This window comes from Phyllobates terribilis, unplaced genomic scaffold, assembly GCF_046119375.1.
Source record: "Phyllobates terribilis strain yellow unplaced genomic scaffold, ASM4611937v1 Scaffold_2__4_contigs__length_985480577, whole genome shotgun sequence".
In the NCBI taxonomy this organism is placed as follows: Eukaryota; Metazoa; Chordata; class Amphibia; order Anura; family Dendrobatidae; genus Phyllobates; species Phyllobates terribilis.
This window is the reverse complement of record NW_027362762.1, coordinates 709,864,422-709,881,893: the sequence shown is the minus strand read 5'-3', so window position 1 is coordinate 709,881,893 and position 17,472 is coordinate 709,864,422. Positions and strand designations below refer to the sequence as shown.

Below are 17,472 nucleotides of genomic sequence, written 5' to 3'. Positions count from 1 at the left end.
GATCTGTGGCTGATACCGCTGACCCCACAGCCAGGCATTGTCGTGTGTGACAATGGCCGGAACCTGGTGGCGGCTCTAAGGCGAGGCGAGCTCACTCACGTACCATGCCTGGCCTATGTGCTTAACCTCGTGCTTCAGTGGTTTCTCAAAACCTACCCGGAACTGTCGGATATGCTTGTCAAAGTATGCCTCCTGTGAGCCCATTTTAGAAAGTCAGCTACAGCTTCTGCCGCCCTTGCCGTGCTTCATCAGCGTTTCTAGCTTCCAGCTCACCGACTGATCTGCGATGTCTCCACGCGTTGGAACTCTACATTGCAGATGTTGGGAAGGATTTGTGAGCAGAAGAGGGCAGTTGTGGACTACCAGCATCAACATGGCCATCGGTATTCAGGTCAGACTCCACACATAAGACCTCAGGAGTGGACATGGATGTCAGACATATGTGCCAAACTCCAAAACTTTGAGGAGCCAAGATGGTGAGCGGCGATGATGCCATATTTAGCATCACCATCCCGCTTCTCTGTCTTCTGAAACGCTCTCTGCTCACAATCAAAGAGGATGCATTGCAGGCGGAGCACGATGAGATGGAGCAAGGAACCATACAGGGTAATTCCACACAGTCCAGCCTCATCTCATCCCAACATGGATTGGGTGACAATGAGGAACAGGAGCTAGTTTCCTGCGCTATAGACGGTACTACCTGCACAACTGTCATACTGTCTGTTTAGCGTGGATGGCCTGAGGACATGGAGGAGGATGAGGAGGAGTGCATGGTCAGTCGTCCTCTTGGTGAGGACATGGAAGTATTGCCTCTTTGCAGTCTGGCACACATGGCTGAGTTTATGTTATGTTGCCTTTCCAGTGACCCTCGCATTGTCCAAATTTTTGGTGACAGTCATTACTGGTTGGTGACACTTCTAGACTCACGCTACAAGGTGAACTTTCTGTCTCTTATTCCCTTGCAGGACAGGCCTAATAAAATGGGGCAGTTCGAGAAGGCCCTTGTTGCGGAATTATTAAAAAAATTCCCATCTGAAAATGCTGGCTGCAGAGGTCACAGTTCGTTGGACAACCAAGGAGTACAGGCGAGAGAGAAACAAATGCAATCCAGCAGAGGCAGGGGAACACTGTCAAAGTTTAGGGACATTTTTCTCAGACCCTCCAATCGCAGAAGCCCTGATGCGCTGAGTACTCTCCCAAAGAGGGAAAAGTGGCAGAAGATGTACCTTGCCGACTGTACCAACGTCCTCCATGATTCCTCTGTACCTTATAATTATTGGGTATCCAAGCTGGACACGTGGCATGAACTGGCTCTCTACGCCTTGGAGGTCCTGGCCTGTCCTGCCGCTAGCGTTTTGTCAGAGGAGGTTTTTGGTGCCGCTGGTGGAATTATAACCGATAGGCGCATCTGCCTGTCAACTGAAAATGCTGACAGGCTGACTCTTACAAAAATGAACAAGGGCAGGATTAGGCCAGACTTCTCAACACCACTAAATGATAGCAGCGTAACAAACTCAAATACAGTGTCTTTTTTCTGGAGGTCTAACTCTATTCCCATGCACCTCTGTCTTCACACCCAGACAGGCATATACGCTTCCTGATTTTGTCTATTTGCTCTTGTCCTCCATCTTCTCTGCATCCTCATCCTCCACCACCATATCACCACCATATGTACCATATCAACATATCTACATCTCTTGCAAGGGACATTGGAGTTTTTCCAAATTTTTGGCAGCCGTTGCTTCCCTGCATAGGCAAACAGTATGGGAGACCCACTTTCTAAAAATGGGAACATTGTTTTCAGGAGGCCCTCCGACCTCTACGTCTCTTGCAAGGGGCATTGGAGTTCCTCCAAATTTTTGGCAACCGTTGGTTCACTGCATAGGCAAAAAGTATGGGAAACCCACTTCCTAATAATGGGAACATTGTTTTCAGGAGACCCTCCGACCTCCAAATTTTTGGCAGCCATTGCATTCACTGCATACTCTTTAACTGCATAGCAGACCCTCTCCTTTCTAATGGGAACATGTCGTACTCATTACTGTGGCCCAGCTCTATGTGTTTTTAAATTGTTAGTGGGGTGTTTCCCAAATTTTGGCAGCCCTTGCAGTCACAGCATGGGCATTATCACTATAGGAGACCCGCTACTTTATGATGGAAACATTTTTTTTACTGAGACCCTCCTCTATGTCTCTTCAAAGGGGTATTGGGTTGCTTCCAAATTTTTGGCAGCCCTTGCATGCGCAATAACGGTATAGGAGACCCACTTCTTAATAATGGGAACACCAAAGCCTATCCGGCTTATGGCTCTCTAACAATAGCGAGGGCCGACTGCTGGCCCTTTAAGAACAGTAAGGGCTGCCTGATGGTCCTATAAAAATAGTCTTTATGACTTTCAGAGTCCCTCCATCATAAATGAAACAGGATGTGTCTGATGATGTGTCACCCACCACATGGCCAGATTAGATTGTGAAATGTTAAAATGACATTTCCTGGTGAATGCATTTGTCTTGGTTGAAAGCAATGCAAAAGTGCAAAAATGCATCAAAAACTCTACGTGTGAACATAGCCCAAGGTGTGGAGGAGCATTTTTGTTTTTGTGTATTTATTTTGCCTTATATACACGTTATTACCTTGAAAAGGATGTTCCTTTTAATATTTCCCAGGAAAATCCATTTTGGTTTTGTTTTTGTATGTTTTATTGTGAGTACGTAAATGTGGTGTAATACCCCTGACAACGTTGTTCACAGCATTGACCTGGGATTCCAATTTGCTCGACTCAAACAACGAGTACTCGGGCATTTAAGTGCTCTCTCATCACTACGGATGAATAGTGATAAGCGAGCACTAAAATGCTCGGGTCGAACAAATTGGAATGCTCGAGTGCTCGGTCCAAGTAACGAGCCCAATGTAAGTCTATGGGAAACTCGAGCATTTTATCGGCGGCCTTCCCCGGTGGTCTGCAGAGGGCCTAAAAATTGCCCAAATTGATGGGAACAGTGCTCAAATGACATGGGAACAGCATGGGGAAGACCCCTGGAAGCATCTCTGACTCCCAGGTCACTGCTGTCAACAATGTTGTCATAGTATTACGCCACTTTTACGGACTCACAGTAAAACATACAAAAACGAAGCCAAAATGGATTTTCCTTGGGAAAAATGTTATGGAGCATCCTTTCCAGGGTAATGAATTGTATATAAGGTAAAATAAATGTACAAAAACAAAAATGCTCCTCCACACCTTTAGCTATGTTCACACGTAGCGTTTTTTGATGCACTTTTGCATTGCTTTCAATGGTGAACAATACATTCACCGGAAAATGACATTTTAACATTTTACTACCTTTTCTGGCCATGTGGTGTGTGAGACATGAGACACATCCTGTTTCATTTATGAAGGTGGGACTCTGAAAGTCCCAAACACTATTTTTTTAGGGCCATCAGGCGGCCCTTACTATTCTTAAAGGGCTAGCAGTCGGCTATGCTTTGTTGCTCACATTATTAAAGAGTGAGTCTCCTATACTGTTATTGGGTATGCAGCGACTGCAAGGGCTTTGAAGAGACATAGAGGAGGGCCTCAGTAAAAAAAAAAAGTTCCCATTATAAAGGAGTGGGTCTCCTATAGTGGTAATGCCCATGCAGTGACTGCAAGGGCTGCCAAATTTTGAGAAATACCCCAATACCAATTTAAAGTCACAGAGGCCTCAGTAACGACATGTTCCCATTAGAAAGGAGTGGGTCTCCCATACTGTTATTGCTTATGAAGTGACTGCAACAGCTGCCAAAAATTTGGAGGAACTCCAATGCCCCTTGCAAGAGATGTAGAGGTCAGAGGGCCTCCTGAAAACAATGTTCTCATTAATAGAAAGTGGGTCTCCCATACTGTTTGCCTATGCAGTGAATGCAACAGCTGCCAAATATTTGGACGAACTCCAATGTCTCTTGCAAAAGCCGTAGAGGGCGGAGGGCCTCCTGAAAACAGTGTTCTCATTATTAGGAAGTGGGTCTCCCATACTGTTTGCCCATGCAGTGAATACAACAGCTGCCAAAAATTTAGAGGAAATCTAATGCCCCTTGCAAGAGACATAGATATGATCATATGGTAGATATTGTGTTGATATGGTGGTGGAGGATGAGGAGAAGGAGGAGGACAAGAGGAAATAGACAAAATCAGGATGCGTATACCCATTTCTTGGTGTGAAGACAAAGGTGCATGGGAATAAAGTTAGACCTCCAAAAAAAAGACACTGTATTTGAGTTTATGTTATGCTGCTATCATTCGGTGGTGTTGAGAAGTCAGGCCCAATCCAGCCCTTGTCATTTTTATAAGAGTCAGCCTGTCAGCATTTTCAGTTGACAGGCGGATGCTACTATCGGTTATAATTCCATAAGCGACACTAAAAACCCGCTCTGACAAAAAGCTAGCGGCAGGGCAGGCCAGGACCTCCAAGACGTAGAGAGCCAGTTCATGCCATGTGTCCTGCTTGGATACCCAATAATTATAAGGCACAGAGGAATCACAGAGGACATTGGTACGGTCGGCAAGGTACTTCCTCACCATCTTCCGAAACTTTTCCCTCCTTGTGTGAGTACCCCGTGCCTCAGGGCCTGTGTGATGGGAGGGTCTGAGAAAACTGTCCCAGAACTTTGACAGTGTTCCCCTGCCTCTGCTGGATTGCATTTGTGTCTCTCTCGCCTGTACTCCTTGGTTGTCCAATGAACTATGACCTCTACCGCCAGCGTTTTCAGATGGGAATTTTTTAAATAATTCCACAACAAGGGCCTTCTTGTACTGCCCCATTTTATTAGGCCTGTCTGGCAAGGGAATAAGAGACAGAAAATTCTCCTTGTAGCGTGGATCTAGAAGTGTCACCAACCAGTAATGACTGTCACCAAAAATTTGGACAATGCGAGGGTCACGGGAAAGGCAGCATAACATAAATTCAGCCATGTGTGCCAGACTGCAAAGAGGCAAGACTTCTGTGTTCTCACCAAGAGGACGACTGACCATGCTCTCATCCTCCTTCTCTTTCTCCTCTTCCCTGTCCTCAGGCCATCCACGCTTAACAGATGGTATGACAGTTGTGCAGGTAGTACCGTCTATAGCGCAGGAAACTAGCTCCTGTTTTTCCTCCTCCTCCTCTTCCTCATTGTTGCCCAATCCACGTCGGGATGAAATGAGGCTGGGTTGTGTGGAATCACCCTGTATGGTTCCTTGCTCCATCTCATTGTGCTCCGCCTGCAATGCATCCTCTTTAATTGTGAGCAGAGAGCATTTCAGAAGACAGAGAAGCGGGATGGTGATGCTAATTATGGCGTCATCGCCGCTCACCATCTTGGTGGACTCCTCAAAGTTTTGGAGTATGGTAGAGATGTCTGACATCCCTGTCCACTCCTGAGGTCTTATGTGTGGAGTCTGACCTGAATAACGACGGCTGTGTTGATGCTGGTACTCAACAACTGCCCTCTTCTGCTCACAAATCCTTCCCAGCATCTGCAATGTAGAGTTCCAACGCACAGTGGGTGAGCTGGCAGCTGAAGCACTGCAAGGGAGGCAGAAGCTGTAGCTGACTTTCTAAAATGGGCACACAAGCGGCGTACTTTGGCAAGCAGATGTGACAGATCTGGGAAGATTTTGAGAAACTGCTGAACCACTAGATTAAGCATATGGGCCAGGCATGGTTCGAGTGTGAGCTCGCCTCACTTCAGAGCCGCCACCAGGTTCCGGCCATTGTCACACACGACGATGCCAGGCTGTAGGTTCAGCGGTGTCAGCCACAGATCTGCCTGCTCTTTCAGAGCTTTCCACAACTCTTCAGCGGTGTGCGGTTTGTAACTTAAGCATATTAGCTGCAGCATAGCCTGTTGCCACTTGGCCGAGGCAGTGCTTCCAGCTTCTGACTGATGTGATCATTTCGGAGATGGAGGCTGAAGAAAAGGAGTATGAGGTGCAGGAGCTATAGAATGTGGGGGCAACCCTGATTGACCCAGGGCCCGCAATCCTCGGCGTTGGGAGGACGTGTTCAGTCCCAAGGTCCGATTGGGTCCCAGCTTCCACTATATTAACCCAATGTGCCGTCAGCGAGATGTACCGACCCTGCCTACAAGCACTTGTCCACGTGTCCGTGGTTATTGGACTTTCCAAGTAACTGTGTTTTTGAGGGCACGGCTAATGTTGTGGGACATGTGCTCATGTAATGCGGGGACGGCACACCGGGAGAAATAGTGGCGGCTGGGGACCGAGTACCAAGGCACAGCCGCTGCCATCAGGTTGTGGAAAGCTTCCGTCTCCACGATCCTAAAAGGCAACATTTCGAGCGCAAGCAGTCGCGAAATGTGTGAATTTAGTAGTGTGGCCCGTGGGGCTTTGGCTGAGTATTTGCGCTTGCGTTCCAAGGCCTGGGGTATGGACAACTGAACGCAGTGCTGGGACAAGGACGTGGACGTGCTTGCTAGTGCTGCTAATTGAGAGTGTGCAATGATACGTGCAGGGCGGGAGGCATCTTCGCATGCGCCATGGACAGGGGATTGGCGTGCACGCACAACAGAAGAAGAAGCAGTGGTGTCACCCACAGATGCTGGCCTGGCAGGTGGTGCAAATGGCCTTTTTGGGGTTATGTGCAGAGTCTTTAAAAAAACAACCAGACTTTGGAAGACCTAACAGTTGCACTGGCAACCTCCGTCGTGTTGGTGCTACGGGGAGCGCTTTCCCACCTTGTGTCTGCGGCCACCACACTGCTTCTTCTTGCCTGTTGTGGTACTACGCCTCCCCCCTCCTGTGTGCTGCTGTCCTCGTTCGGCATGTCCCCCTGCCAGGTTGGGTCAGTTACTATATCATCCACCACCTCATCTTCCACTTCCGCTCCCTGGTCCTCCTGACTTTCTGGAAATTGTGTCTCATCATCATCATCATCATCATCCACCTCTTGCGACAGTAATTGCACTTTCCCACCGTTGCCTTCGTGTAACCGTGACCGCTCAAGTATTTGGGCATCGCTATACGTGTTCTCCTCTTGAATCGCTTGAAGCTGGCCGGGCGAGAGGCCCGAATCTACAAATGGAAAAGTGAACAGCTCTTCTCAGTGTCCAAGTGTGGGATCAGTTGTCTCCGGGCACTCGGCATGGTGGGAGGAAGGAGGATCAGGGTGAGGAATATGCGGTCCAGACTCACAGCTACTGAGACTTGACCGTGTGGAAGACAGGGTGGTAGTGGTAGTGGCAAAGTGACTGGAAGCATTATCTGCTATCCAACCAACAACCTTTTGACATTGCTCTGGGTTCAATAGTAGTGTGCTGCTGTCCCCTAGCAATTGGGACAGGAAGGTCGGGCGACAAGATGTGGGTGTTTGTTGTGGCACATTTCAGCTTGCCCACCGTCTTGGCCTCTGCATGCTCCATCACCATCACGTCCACTTCCCCGTCCCTTGCCATGCACCTTGCCCATTTTATATGGAGGACAATATGTTCCACGTTCACTAGAACTGGCTGATTTTGGAACGTAGTTATATGTGATACGTCTGACAGAGAACCACGGTTTTAAATAGCAGGCCTGTAATTTACTAATACTATTCTTCACAGAGATCTTGTATGAATAGCTTGACCGACACACTGAAATAAAATGAAAATGTAAGCCAATATTTTCCACGTTCAGTTCAAATTTCTGGATTTTTATCGCTGTAATATGGAACAGATATGGCTGTATTCAGCAGTGCTAACAAGCAAATGGAGCAGAAAAAATGTGTACTCTGGATTGCTTTGTAAGCAAATTACCAGTATTAAGATACCTAATCTACAAATATCTGTAAGAACAGCAGCAGCTGGAACGTGCTATGGACCCTCTTGCACTATTTGCACTGTAGTCTGTCACATACACTGCCTGCCTGCTTAACTCCTGCTATCACCTTCACCACTGAAACTATGTACCTGAATTAGTCCTGAGAAGGACTGTTAGTTCAGATGGATATAGATATATGTTGTGGAATACCTATACTAACTATGAACAAGCAAATCTCTCCCTGACTCAGCAGCAGCTCTACCTACTCTGCTTGATTCCAGGGTAGACTGTGACGAGCATGGCGGCGCCAGGTCTTACATAGACCTCATGACGCTGTGCGGCCAACCAATCACAGTAATGCCCACAACCAAGATGGCTATGGCATTAAAATGCGTGGCAAGCAATCCCTGCATGTTCAATGGCTCTCTAAAGCGTGGGAACCCGAATTTCCGCCCGAGCAACAAGGAAATACTGGCCGAGCTTGTCGAGCACCGTATCGAGTATCGTGCAGTGACAAGCACGTTCGCTCATCACTACTGACGACCATTTCACATCAGTTTTCATCAGTCAAGGCACAAAAATGCTCATGAGAATGGCTTGGATATATGGAATTATGGGTCAGGGCATCAATATATTAATGGGGTTTTTAAAATTGGGGACAATACCAAAAGGGTCATACAAAAGTGGCATAATACCAAGCCTAAATTTTGTTTAAAGGAAAATTAATATCACGCAATATATTAAATTTAAATATTTCAATATCTCATGCTTATTCCAGGGTATACACCACATAGTAGCCTTGAGGTCTGTATACTGCACTCACTCTAATGTTGAATCCCAGAAGGTCGCTCACAACACCAGACACTGCCGAAAGAATGACCACACGGCTTATATTGTATATGAGAGGGTTCATCGTAAGTCCATACAGCCTGAACGGGGTATCGATTTCCTGCAGATAAATATTGATAGAGGGTTAGTGATTGCTAATACAGAATACTGTTTGCAGTCTTGGTCCTTGCCATTCTCTTGCAATATTTTGCTATATTCAGCAACTCAGCTCCCTGAACTCAGCACAGGACGTACCCAAATGAAGCCATTTCCACCTCATATAAACTCATAATGTAATCTACCGGTGTAGAGAAACCTTGGCGGGAAGCCATGTTTTGTCCACTTTACAAGCAAATCAACTCCATGTCTGAAGCACGGTATTATGCAGATTGTATTTTAATACATTCTGCAACATGAAATATTATCCATCTATTTAATTAGATGGTAAATAGTATTAAAGCACAAGCTTGTTCTATACAGGCACCAATACAGATATAGTATTACGACAATGAAGATTATATGTAGAACAAAACAATGGACATGGTTTAGAGACATATTAATCCATGATGGACAAAAGTCAACTGCCTGAACTCTAGTTTTGTGCAGGTGACATATACATACAGTACAGACCAAAAGTTTGGACACACCTTCTCATTTAAAGATTTTTCTGTATTTTCATGACTATGAAAATTGTACATTCACACTGAAGGCATCAAAACTATGAATTAACACATGTGGAATTATATACTTAACAAAAAAGTGTGAAACAACTGAAAATATGTCTTATATTCTAGGTTCTTCAAAGTAGCCATCTTTTGCGTTGATGACTGCTTTGCACACTCTTGACATTCTCTTGATGAGCTTCAAGAGGTAGTCACCGGAAATGGTTTTCACTTCACAGGTGTGCCCTGTCAGGTTTAATAAGTGGGATTTCTTGCCTTATAAATGGGGTTGGGACCATCGGTTGTGTTGTGCAGAAGTCTGGTGGATACACAGCTGATAGTCCTACTGAATAGGCTGTTAGAATTTGTATTATGGCAAGAAAAAAGCAGCTAAGTAGAGAAAAATGAGTGGCCATCATTACTTAAAATTAGGAAAACTTTCAAAGTGTCCCCAAGTGCAGTTGCAAAAACCATCAAGTGCTACAAAGAAATTGGCTCACATGAGGACCGCCCCAGGAAAGGAAGACCAAGAGTCATCTCTGCTTCTGAGGATAAGTTTATCTGAGTCTCCAGGCTCAGAAATCGCAGGTTAACAGCAGCTCAGATTAGAGACCAGGTCAATGCCACACAGAGTTCTAGCAGCAGACACATCTCTACAAAAACTGTTCAGAAGAGACTTTGTGCAGCAGGCCTTCATGGTAAAATAGCTGCTAGGAAACCACTGCTAAGGACAGGCAACAAGCAGAAGAGACTTGTTTGGGCTAAAGAACACAAGGAATGGACATTAGACCAGTGGAAATCTGTGCTTTGGTCTGATGAGTCCAAATTTGAGATCTTTGGTTCCAACCACCGTGTCTTTGTGCGACGCACAAATGGTGAACGAATGGACTCTACATTCCTGGTTCCTACTGTGAAGCATGGAGGAGGAGGTGTGATGGTGTGGGGGTGCTTTGCTGGCGTCACTGTTGGGGATTTATTCAAAATTGAAGGCATACTGAACCAGCATGGCTACCACAGCATCTTGCAGCAGCATGCTATTCCATCCGGTTTGCGTTTAGCTGGACCATCATTTATTTTTCAACAGGACAATGACCCCAGGCTGTGTAAGGGCTATTTGACCAAGAAGGAGAGTGATGGGGTGCTACGCCAGATGACCTGGCCTCCACAGTCACCAGGCCTGAACCCAATCGAGATTGTTTGGGGTGAGCTGGACCGCAGAGTGAAGGCAAAAGGGCCAACAAGTGCTAAGCATCTCTGGGAACTCCTTAGAGATTGTTGGAAGACCATTTCCAGTGACTACCTCTTGAAGCTCATCAAGAGAATGCCAAGAGTGTACAAAGCAGTCATCAAAGCAAAAGGTGGCTACTTTGAAGAACCTAGAATATAAGACATATTTTCAGTTGTTTCACACTTTTTTGTTAAGTATATAATTCCACATGTGTTAATTCATAGTTTTGATGCCTTCAGTGTGAATGTACAATTTTCATAGTCATGAAAATACAGAAAAATCTTTAAATGAGAAGGTGTGTCCAAACTTTTGGCCTGTACTGTACATTGTGCTGACAGACACAGCTACCCTTCTTGCCACAGCTCGCACTGATGTGCCATCCTGGATAAACTGCACTACCTGAGCAACTTCTGTGGGTTGTACTGTAGACACCTCCTCATACTACTGTACCTCTAGGGGTGAGAGCAATGGCAAAATGAAAAAGTGACCAAAACAACAGCCAAAAAGGATGAGAACAGAGAAATGGTCTGTGGTTACCACCTGCAGAACCACTCCTTAATAGGGGGTATCTTGCTAATTGTCGATCATTTCTACTTGTTGTCTGTTCCATTTGCACAACAGCAGGAGAAATTGATTCACAATCAGTGTTGCTTCATAACTGGACAGGTAGATTTCACAGAAGTGTTATTGACTTGGAGTTACATTTAGGCTGTGTGCCCACGATGTGTTTTTTAAGCGTTTCCGCAGCGGCAGAAACGCTTAAAAAACGCATGGTAGAAGGCCTGCCATGTTCCCCAATGATAATCCGCATGTGCTGTGCACGTGCTGCGGAAATTTCCGCTGCGGATTATCATTGCGGAAAAAAACGCAGCACTACCAATTATTTTGCAGAAGCGCTGCGTTTTTGCCGCCATTTACTTGCATTAGAACGCATGTATTCCGCTTCACTAGATAAGGACATGCGGAATACATGCGTTCAATGTGCGGATGGTACCCAGGTCTAGAGGAGAGGAGACTCTCCTCCGGACCTGAGTACCATAGAAACTGTAAAAAAAAAAAGAATAAAATAAAAAATAAATAATATACTTACCTTCTGATGGCCCACGGTGCGCTCGTCCTCCCTTGCCGGCAGATCGCGATGGACTGGAGGACCTGCGCTGACGTCATAGTCATGTGACAGATCACGCGATGCTGACATCGGCAGGTCCTTCAGTGTACTGCGATCTGCCAACAAGGGAGAACGGAGCGAAGCAAGACACCAGTGGCCATCAGAAGGTAAGTATAGATTTATTTTTTTATTTTTTATCATTCTTTCGGTCACATTATATAAATCCATGCCGGTTGCATGGATTTATATAGTGTGACCAAGTTGACAAGCCTGGAAAGCGCTTGTCAACCCGCATGCGGAAAGGCATGTGAAGAACGCTTCACATCCGCATGTCCCTGGCAGGAAAAACGCATGTACAATAAGCATGTATATACATACACACACAGATTACTGACGCTTAAAGTCCCTGTCGTTCCTCTAGTAATGCAGCATGGGTCCCTGCGGGTCTCCTGGCTTTTTTTTCCGGGTTGTATGGCACGTAACCTTAACAGCAACCAAGGCTCAGTGAATGGCAGCAGCAGGCACATGGATGTCCATTTGACTAAAACAGGATGTCAAGAGCTGGGCCCCGTATATCCTGTTTTGGTCCTATGAACACCTGACCACTGCAGCCTATCACTGCCTCCTTCTCATAGCAAATTGTATATTTGTCCACTGTGACAATTTTTTTTGGCAAGGCTCAGAATGGCCTTAAAAAACCCTAAAGATATGATACTCACCTCAATAATCCCCTTCTATTCCCGTTCTGACTCTTCCTGGATCCATTGCTGGTCTCTACTTCCTATTTCCTTTCATAATACAGAAAATGAATGCTTAGCCAGTCATCGGGCGCAGTGGTCATCCCATCTTAAAGGAGTTGTTTTTCTCAATCAGGATATTTCCCCCATATTTTCCCCATGTAAAATTATAACAGCTGTATTTATCAGCAGGAAATGCGAATGAAGCGGCCACTGATTGGCTGCAGGGCTCATGTGATATAACAATTTTGTGTGAGCCCCGGGAGAGCAGGCGCCGACATCGCTGAAACGGCGCGCACACCGGAGGGGAGTATAGCTGTTTTTATTTTTTTATGGGGAGAATATGGTGCACAACCCATTTAGTCATTGATTAGCATCAGCAGTCAAATATTCTGGGGTTAGGATGTCATTGCTACAGGAGAAATAGAGACCTGCAAGGTACTCTATAGTTTCAGAACAAAAGACTCTAAATATATAAAAAAAAGTGGACAACTTCTTTAACAGTAGTCAAAGGAAGAAAGAATGACATTTATTTTACTGACCAGTATTTCAAGAACTTTAAGTTTAAAGGGTTTATTCAGGAGTATTAGATTTTTTTTTACTACGGGTCTAAGAACTAACAGGCGATCCTGTGGCTTCTGCCTACATCATGTCCACAGAGCTGCAACTCCTCATCAGCTCTGCTCTGTTGACGGGTGGGACTGCTGACATCATGATGATTGTCAGCTGGCTCCCCACTGCCTAACTGCGGGGATCTGGTTTTCAATCAGCATGATGTCGACAGTCACGCATTGTCAACAGAGCAGCCCAGAAGAAGAACAGCTTTTCTGTTGATGTGGGAGCAGCTGAATCTCCAGCAGGAGAGGTCAGTGACCGTTCTGAGCTGCCACAGGGTAGAACAGGTAGGGAGTTGCCTCTGGTAACAACTACCTGCCTGTTAGTTTTTAGGCCCATAGTAAAAAGAAAAAGCTCTGAACCACCCCTTTAAGAAAAGCTAGTTGTTTTACTATTTGCAAATGGCTGCAGCTTGGTTATATGCTACGTGCATATACCATTAACATTAATGATTAGGCTATATTACACGTCTAAAAGTGGTTGGTTATCACATCATAATATTCAATCTTGTATCAATTTATGACTCGTACTTTTTTAGTCTGTGGCCATTACCTTAAGTGTGGCTATTAGCTGAAGTGTGAGAAATTTGAATTAATCCAGAATTGAACCTGAAGGGAACTGAAGGTAACTGGATACTTTGTCACAGTAAACAATGTTTGTCTTTGTTTTCACTCTCACCCCCTTAATCCTTCACTTCTTACAACCACCCCTAATCCCTACACCTAGTAAGGAACTCTTCATCTCTCCCTCCATTCTCTCCACCCATCTCACCTCCTCCTCAGAGCTATTCCTCAACATACAATCCTTTGTTTCCAAACACAGACAGCCACCTCATGCCCTCTCCTGCTCCCACCTACTAACGCTTTCTCTGCTTCTCCATACTGCCGGCGACATCTCTCCACATCCCGGCCCTCCTTACCACATCCCTACTGTCACTTCCACCTCCTACCCACGATCTATCCCAAACTCTCGTAACCCTTCTAACCTTATACCCATCCGCCCATCCCCTGCTTCCCCAGTCTCCCTAACAGGAGCTCTATGGAACGCTCGCTCCGTCTGCAACAAACTTTCCTACATTCACGATCTCTTTATCACTAACAAGCTTTCCTTCCTCGGCATCACTGAAACCTGGCTCACTCCCTCTGACACGGCCTCTCCTGCTGCACTTTTGTATGGCGGATTCCACCTCTTCCATACCCCCCGCCCCACCGGCAAGCACGGTGGAGGAATAGGTTTCCTCCTGTGAGATAACTGCTCCTTCACCCATATCCCACTGCCGCCCTCAATTACTATTCCCTCTTTTGAAGTGCACTGTGTGCGTATCTACTCCCCCTCCAACCTCCAACTGGCTGTCATCTACCGCCCCCCAGGATCAACCACCACTTTCTTTCACCACTTGGCTACTTCATTTCCTCTCCGTTGACATCCCCACTATCCTCATGGGCGACTTTAACATCCCCATTGACACTTCCCTCTCAGCTGCCTCTAAGCTTCTATCCCTCACTTCATCCTTCGGTCTTACTCAGTGGTCTTCCACACCCACCCACAAAGACGGCCACACACTGGACCTCATCTTCACCCGCCTCTGTTCCCTATCTAACCTCTCTAACTCACCTCTCCCTCTTTCTGACCACAACCTACTCACATTCTCTTCTCTCTCCTCTCCAGGGCAACAATCCCCACTCCACAAACTTGCATACCCTCGCAGAAATCTGAAACACCTTGACCTACACTCACTCTCTGAATCCCTCCTGCCTCTTACAGGCATTAGTTCCTTACATGATGCAGATGTTGCTGCCACTTTATACAACACCACAACCGCTGCAGCTCTTGATTCGGTCGCCCCCCTCACACATACCAAGGCTCGCACAATCAACAGACAACCCTGGCACACCAGCCTAACAAAAGAACTGCGACGGGCCTCCAGGGTTGCTGAGCGTAGATGGAAAAGGTCCCACTCCAATGAGCACTTCATCGCATTCAAACAGTCCCTCACTACCTTCAAGTCCACACTCACTGCAGCAAAACAAACATACTTCGCATCTCTCATATCCTCCCTGTCTAACAACCCCAAACAACTATTCAACACCTTAAATTCTCTCCTCCGTCCCCCAGTGCCTCCTCCCTCTCCACTTATTTCAGCCGAAGACTTTGCCTCATTCTTCAAGCAGAAGATTGACACCATCAGACAAAGCTTTTGCCTAAAGCCCCCACAGCCCCCCCACACCTACTCAACCCTCTTCCTCCAAAACCACCTTCTCCACCATTTCTGAAGATCAACTTTCCTCTTTACTTTCCAAATCACACCTCACCACCTGTAAACTTGACCCAATCCTGTCCCTCCTCATCCCAAACCTTACCACTATCTTCATCCCAACCCTAGCCCACCTCTTCAACCTGTCACTAACAACTGGTGTCTTCCCCTCATGCTTCAAACATGCCTCAATCACACCCATCCTCAAAAAGTCCTCTTTTGACCCATCCTCTGTGTCTAGCTATCGCCCCATATCACTTCTCCCCTATGCCTCAAAACTACTGGAACAACATGTCCACTCTGAGCTGTCCTCCCACCTCTCCTCCTGCTCCCTCTTCGACCACCTACAATCTGGTTTCCGACCGCACCATTCTACTGAAACTGCACTGACTAAAGTCACCAACGACCTACTAACCGTGAAATCTAAGCGACACTACTCTGTCCTCCTCCTCCTAGACCTGTCATCTGCCTTTGACACAGTGGACCATTCCCTCTTACTACAGACTCTCTCATCTCTTGGCATCACAGACTTGGCCCTATCCTGGATCTCCTCATACCTAACAGACAGGACATTCAGTGTCTCCCACTCACACACCACCTCCTCATCTCGCCCCCTATCTGTCGGTGTCCCCCAAGGTTCAGTTCTAGGACCGCTGCTCTTCTCCATCTACACCTTAGGCCTGGGACAGCTCATAGAATCTCATGGCTTTCATTATCACCTCTATGCTGACGACACACAGATCTACCTCTCTGGACCCGATATCACCTCCTTACTAACCAAAATCCCACAATGTCTGTCTGCTATTTCATCCTTCTTCTCGGTCAGATTTCTAAAACTTAACATGGACAAAACAGAATTCATCATCTTTCCGCCATCTTATTCAACCCCCCCAACTGACCTATCTATCAACGTCAATGGCTGCTCACTCTCCCCAGTCCCTCAAGCTCGCTGCCTTGGGGTAACCCTGGACTCTGAACTCTCCTTCAAACCACATATCCAAGCCCTTTCCACTTCCTGCTGACTCCAACTCAAAAATATCTCCCGAATCCGCACATTCCTCAACCATGAATCTGCAAAAACACAAGTGCACGCCCTCATCATCTCCCGCCTTGACTATTGCAACCTCCTGCTCTGTGGCCTCCCCTCTAACACTCTCGCACCCCTCCAATCTATCCTAAACTCTGCTGCCCGACTAATCCACCTGTCCCCCCGCTATTCCCCGGCCTCTCCTCTCTGTCAATCTCTCCACTGGCTCCCCATTGCTCAGAGACTCCAGTTCAAAACCCTAACCATGACATACAAAGCCATTCACAACCTGTCTCCTCCATATATCTCTGACCTAGTCTCCTGTTACATACCCGCACGCAACCTCCGATCCTTACAAAATCTCCTTCTCTTCTCCCCTCTTATCTCCTCTTCCCACAACCGTATACAAGATTTCTCCCGTGCTTCCCCCCCTACTCTGGAACTCTCTACCCCAACGTATCAGACTCTCGCCGACCGTGGAAACCTTCAAAAGGAACCTGAAGACTCGCCTCTTCCTTCAAGCCTACAACCTGCAGTAACCACCGCTCTACCATACTGCTGCACGACCAGCTCTACCCTCACCTACTGTATCCTCACCCATCCCTTGTAGATTGGGAGCCCTCGCGGGCAGGGTCCTTGCTCCTCCTGTACCAGTCGCTGTCACATTGTGTTCAAGATTATTGTTATTGTTCTTGTATGTATACCCCTTTTTCACATGTAAAGCGCCATGGAATAAATGGCGCTATAATAATAAATAATAATAATAATACTTTCATGTGCCTGCCGCTTACAATACTCTACTTGCAGAACAATAGCAGACATTTCATTTCTTCTTCCATGCCATAGCCCACTTTTATGTACACTTGCTCGGGGTCACACATACAGAAAAATCTGCAATGTTGTCATTCTGTTGCCTATGAAAAAGGCATATTTTGCTGCTTTGAATCCTTCTTTAAATCAACCTTACCATGTATGATTCAGAAAATCTGACTTTCAGGGTTTAGAAAGGTAACAAATGAAAACCGATCTGAACCCAATCAATCTTGCTAACTATTGAAATCATGTTTACTACAGCGCATTATGACAAGACCGGATGCATTATAGACACTTTAGCAATATAATGCATCATGACTTGTCATAATGTACAGTACTGTAGCTAGTGGAATGCCTATTTCATCTAGATGGCTTAGAACCAAAACTACTGGATTACACAATTCTGACAATACATTGAATATTGAC

At 46.2% G+C, this 17,472-nt stretch overlaps 1 protein-coding gene across 3 annotated transcripts in view; it reads right to left on the bottom strand.

Annotated features, from left to right (window-relative positions):
* PHTF1 (putative homeodomain transcription factor 1) overlaps positions 1 to 17,472 on the bottom strand; it is a 383,734-nt gene that overhangs the window by 13,883 nt on the left and 352,379 nt on the right. For all 3 annotated transcript variants that reach the window (XM_073667168.1, XM_073667167.1, XM_073667166.1), the window contains one exon: positions 8,598 to 8,723. In XM_073667168.1, coding sequence (XP_073523269.1) covers positions 8,598 to 8,723 — 126 coding nt within the window. The remainder of the gene's footprint in view (positions 1 to 8,597; positions 8,724 to 17,472) is intronic.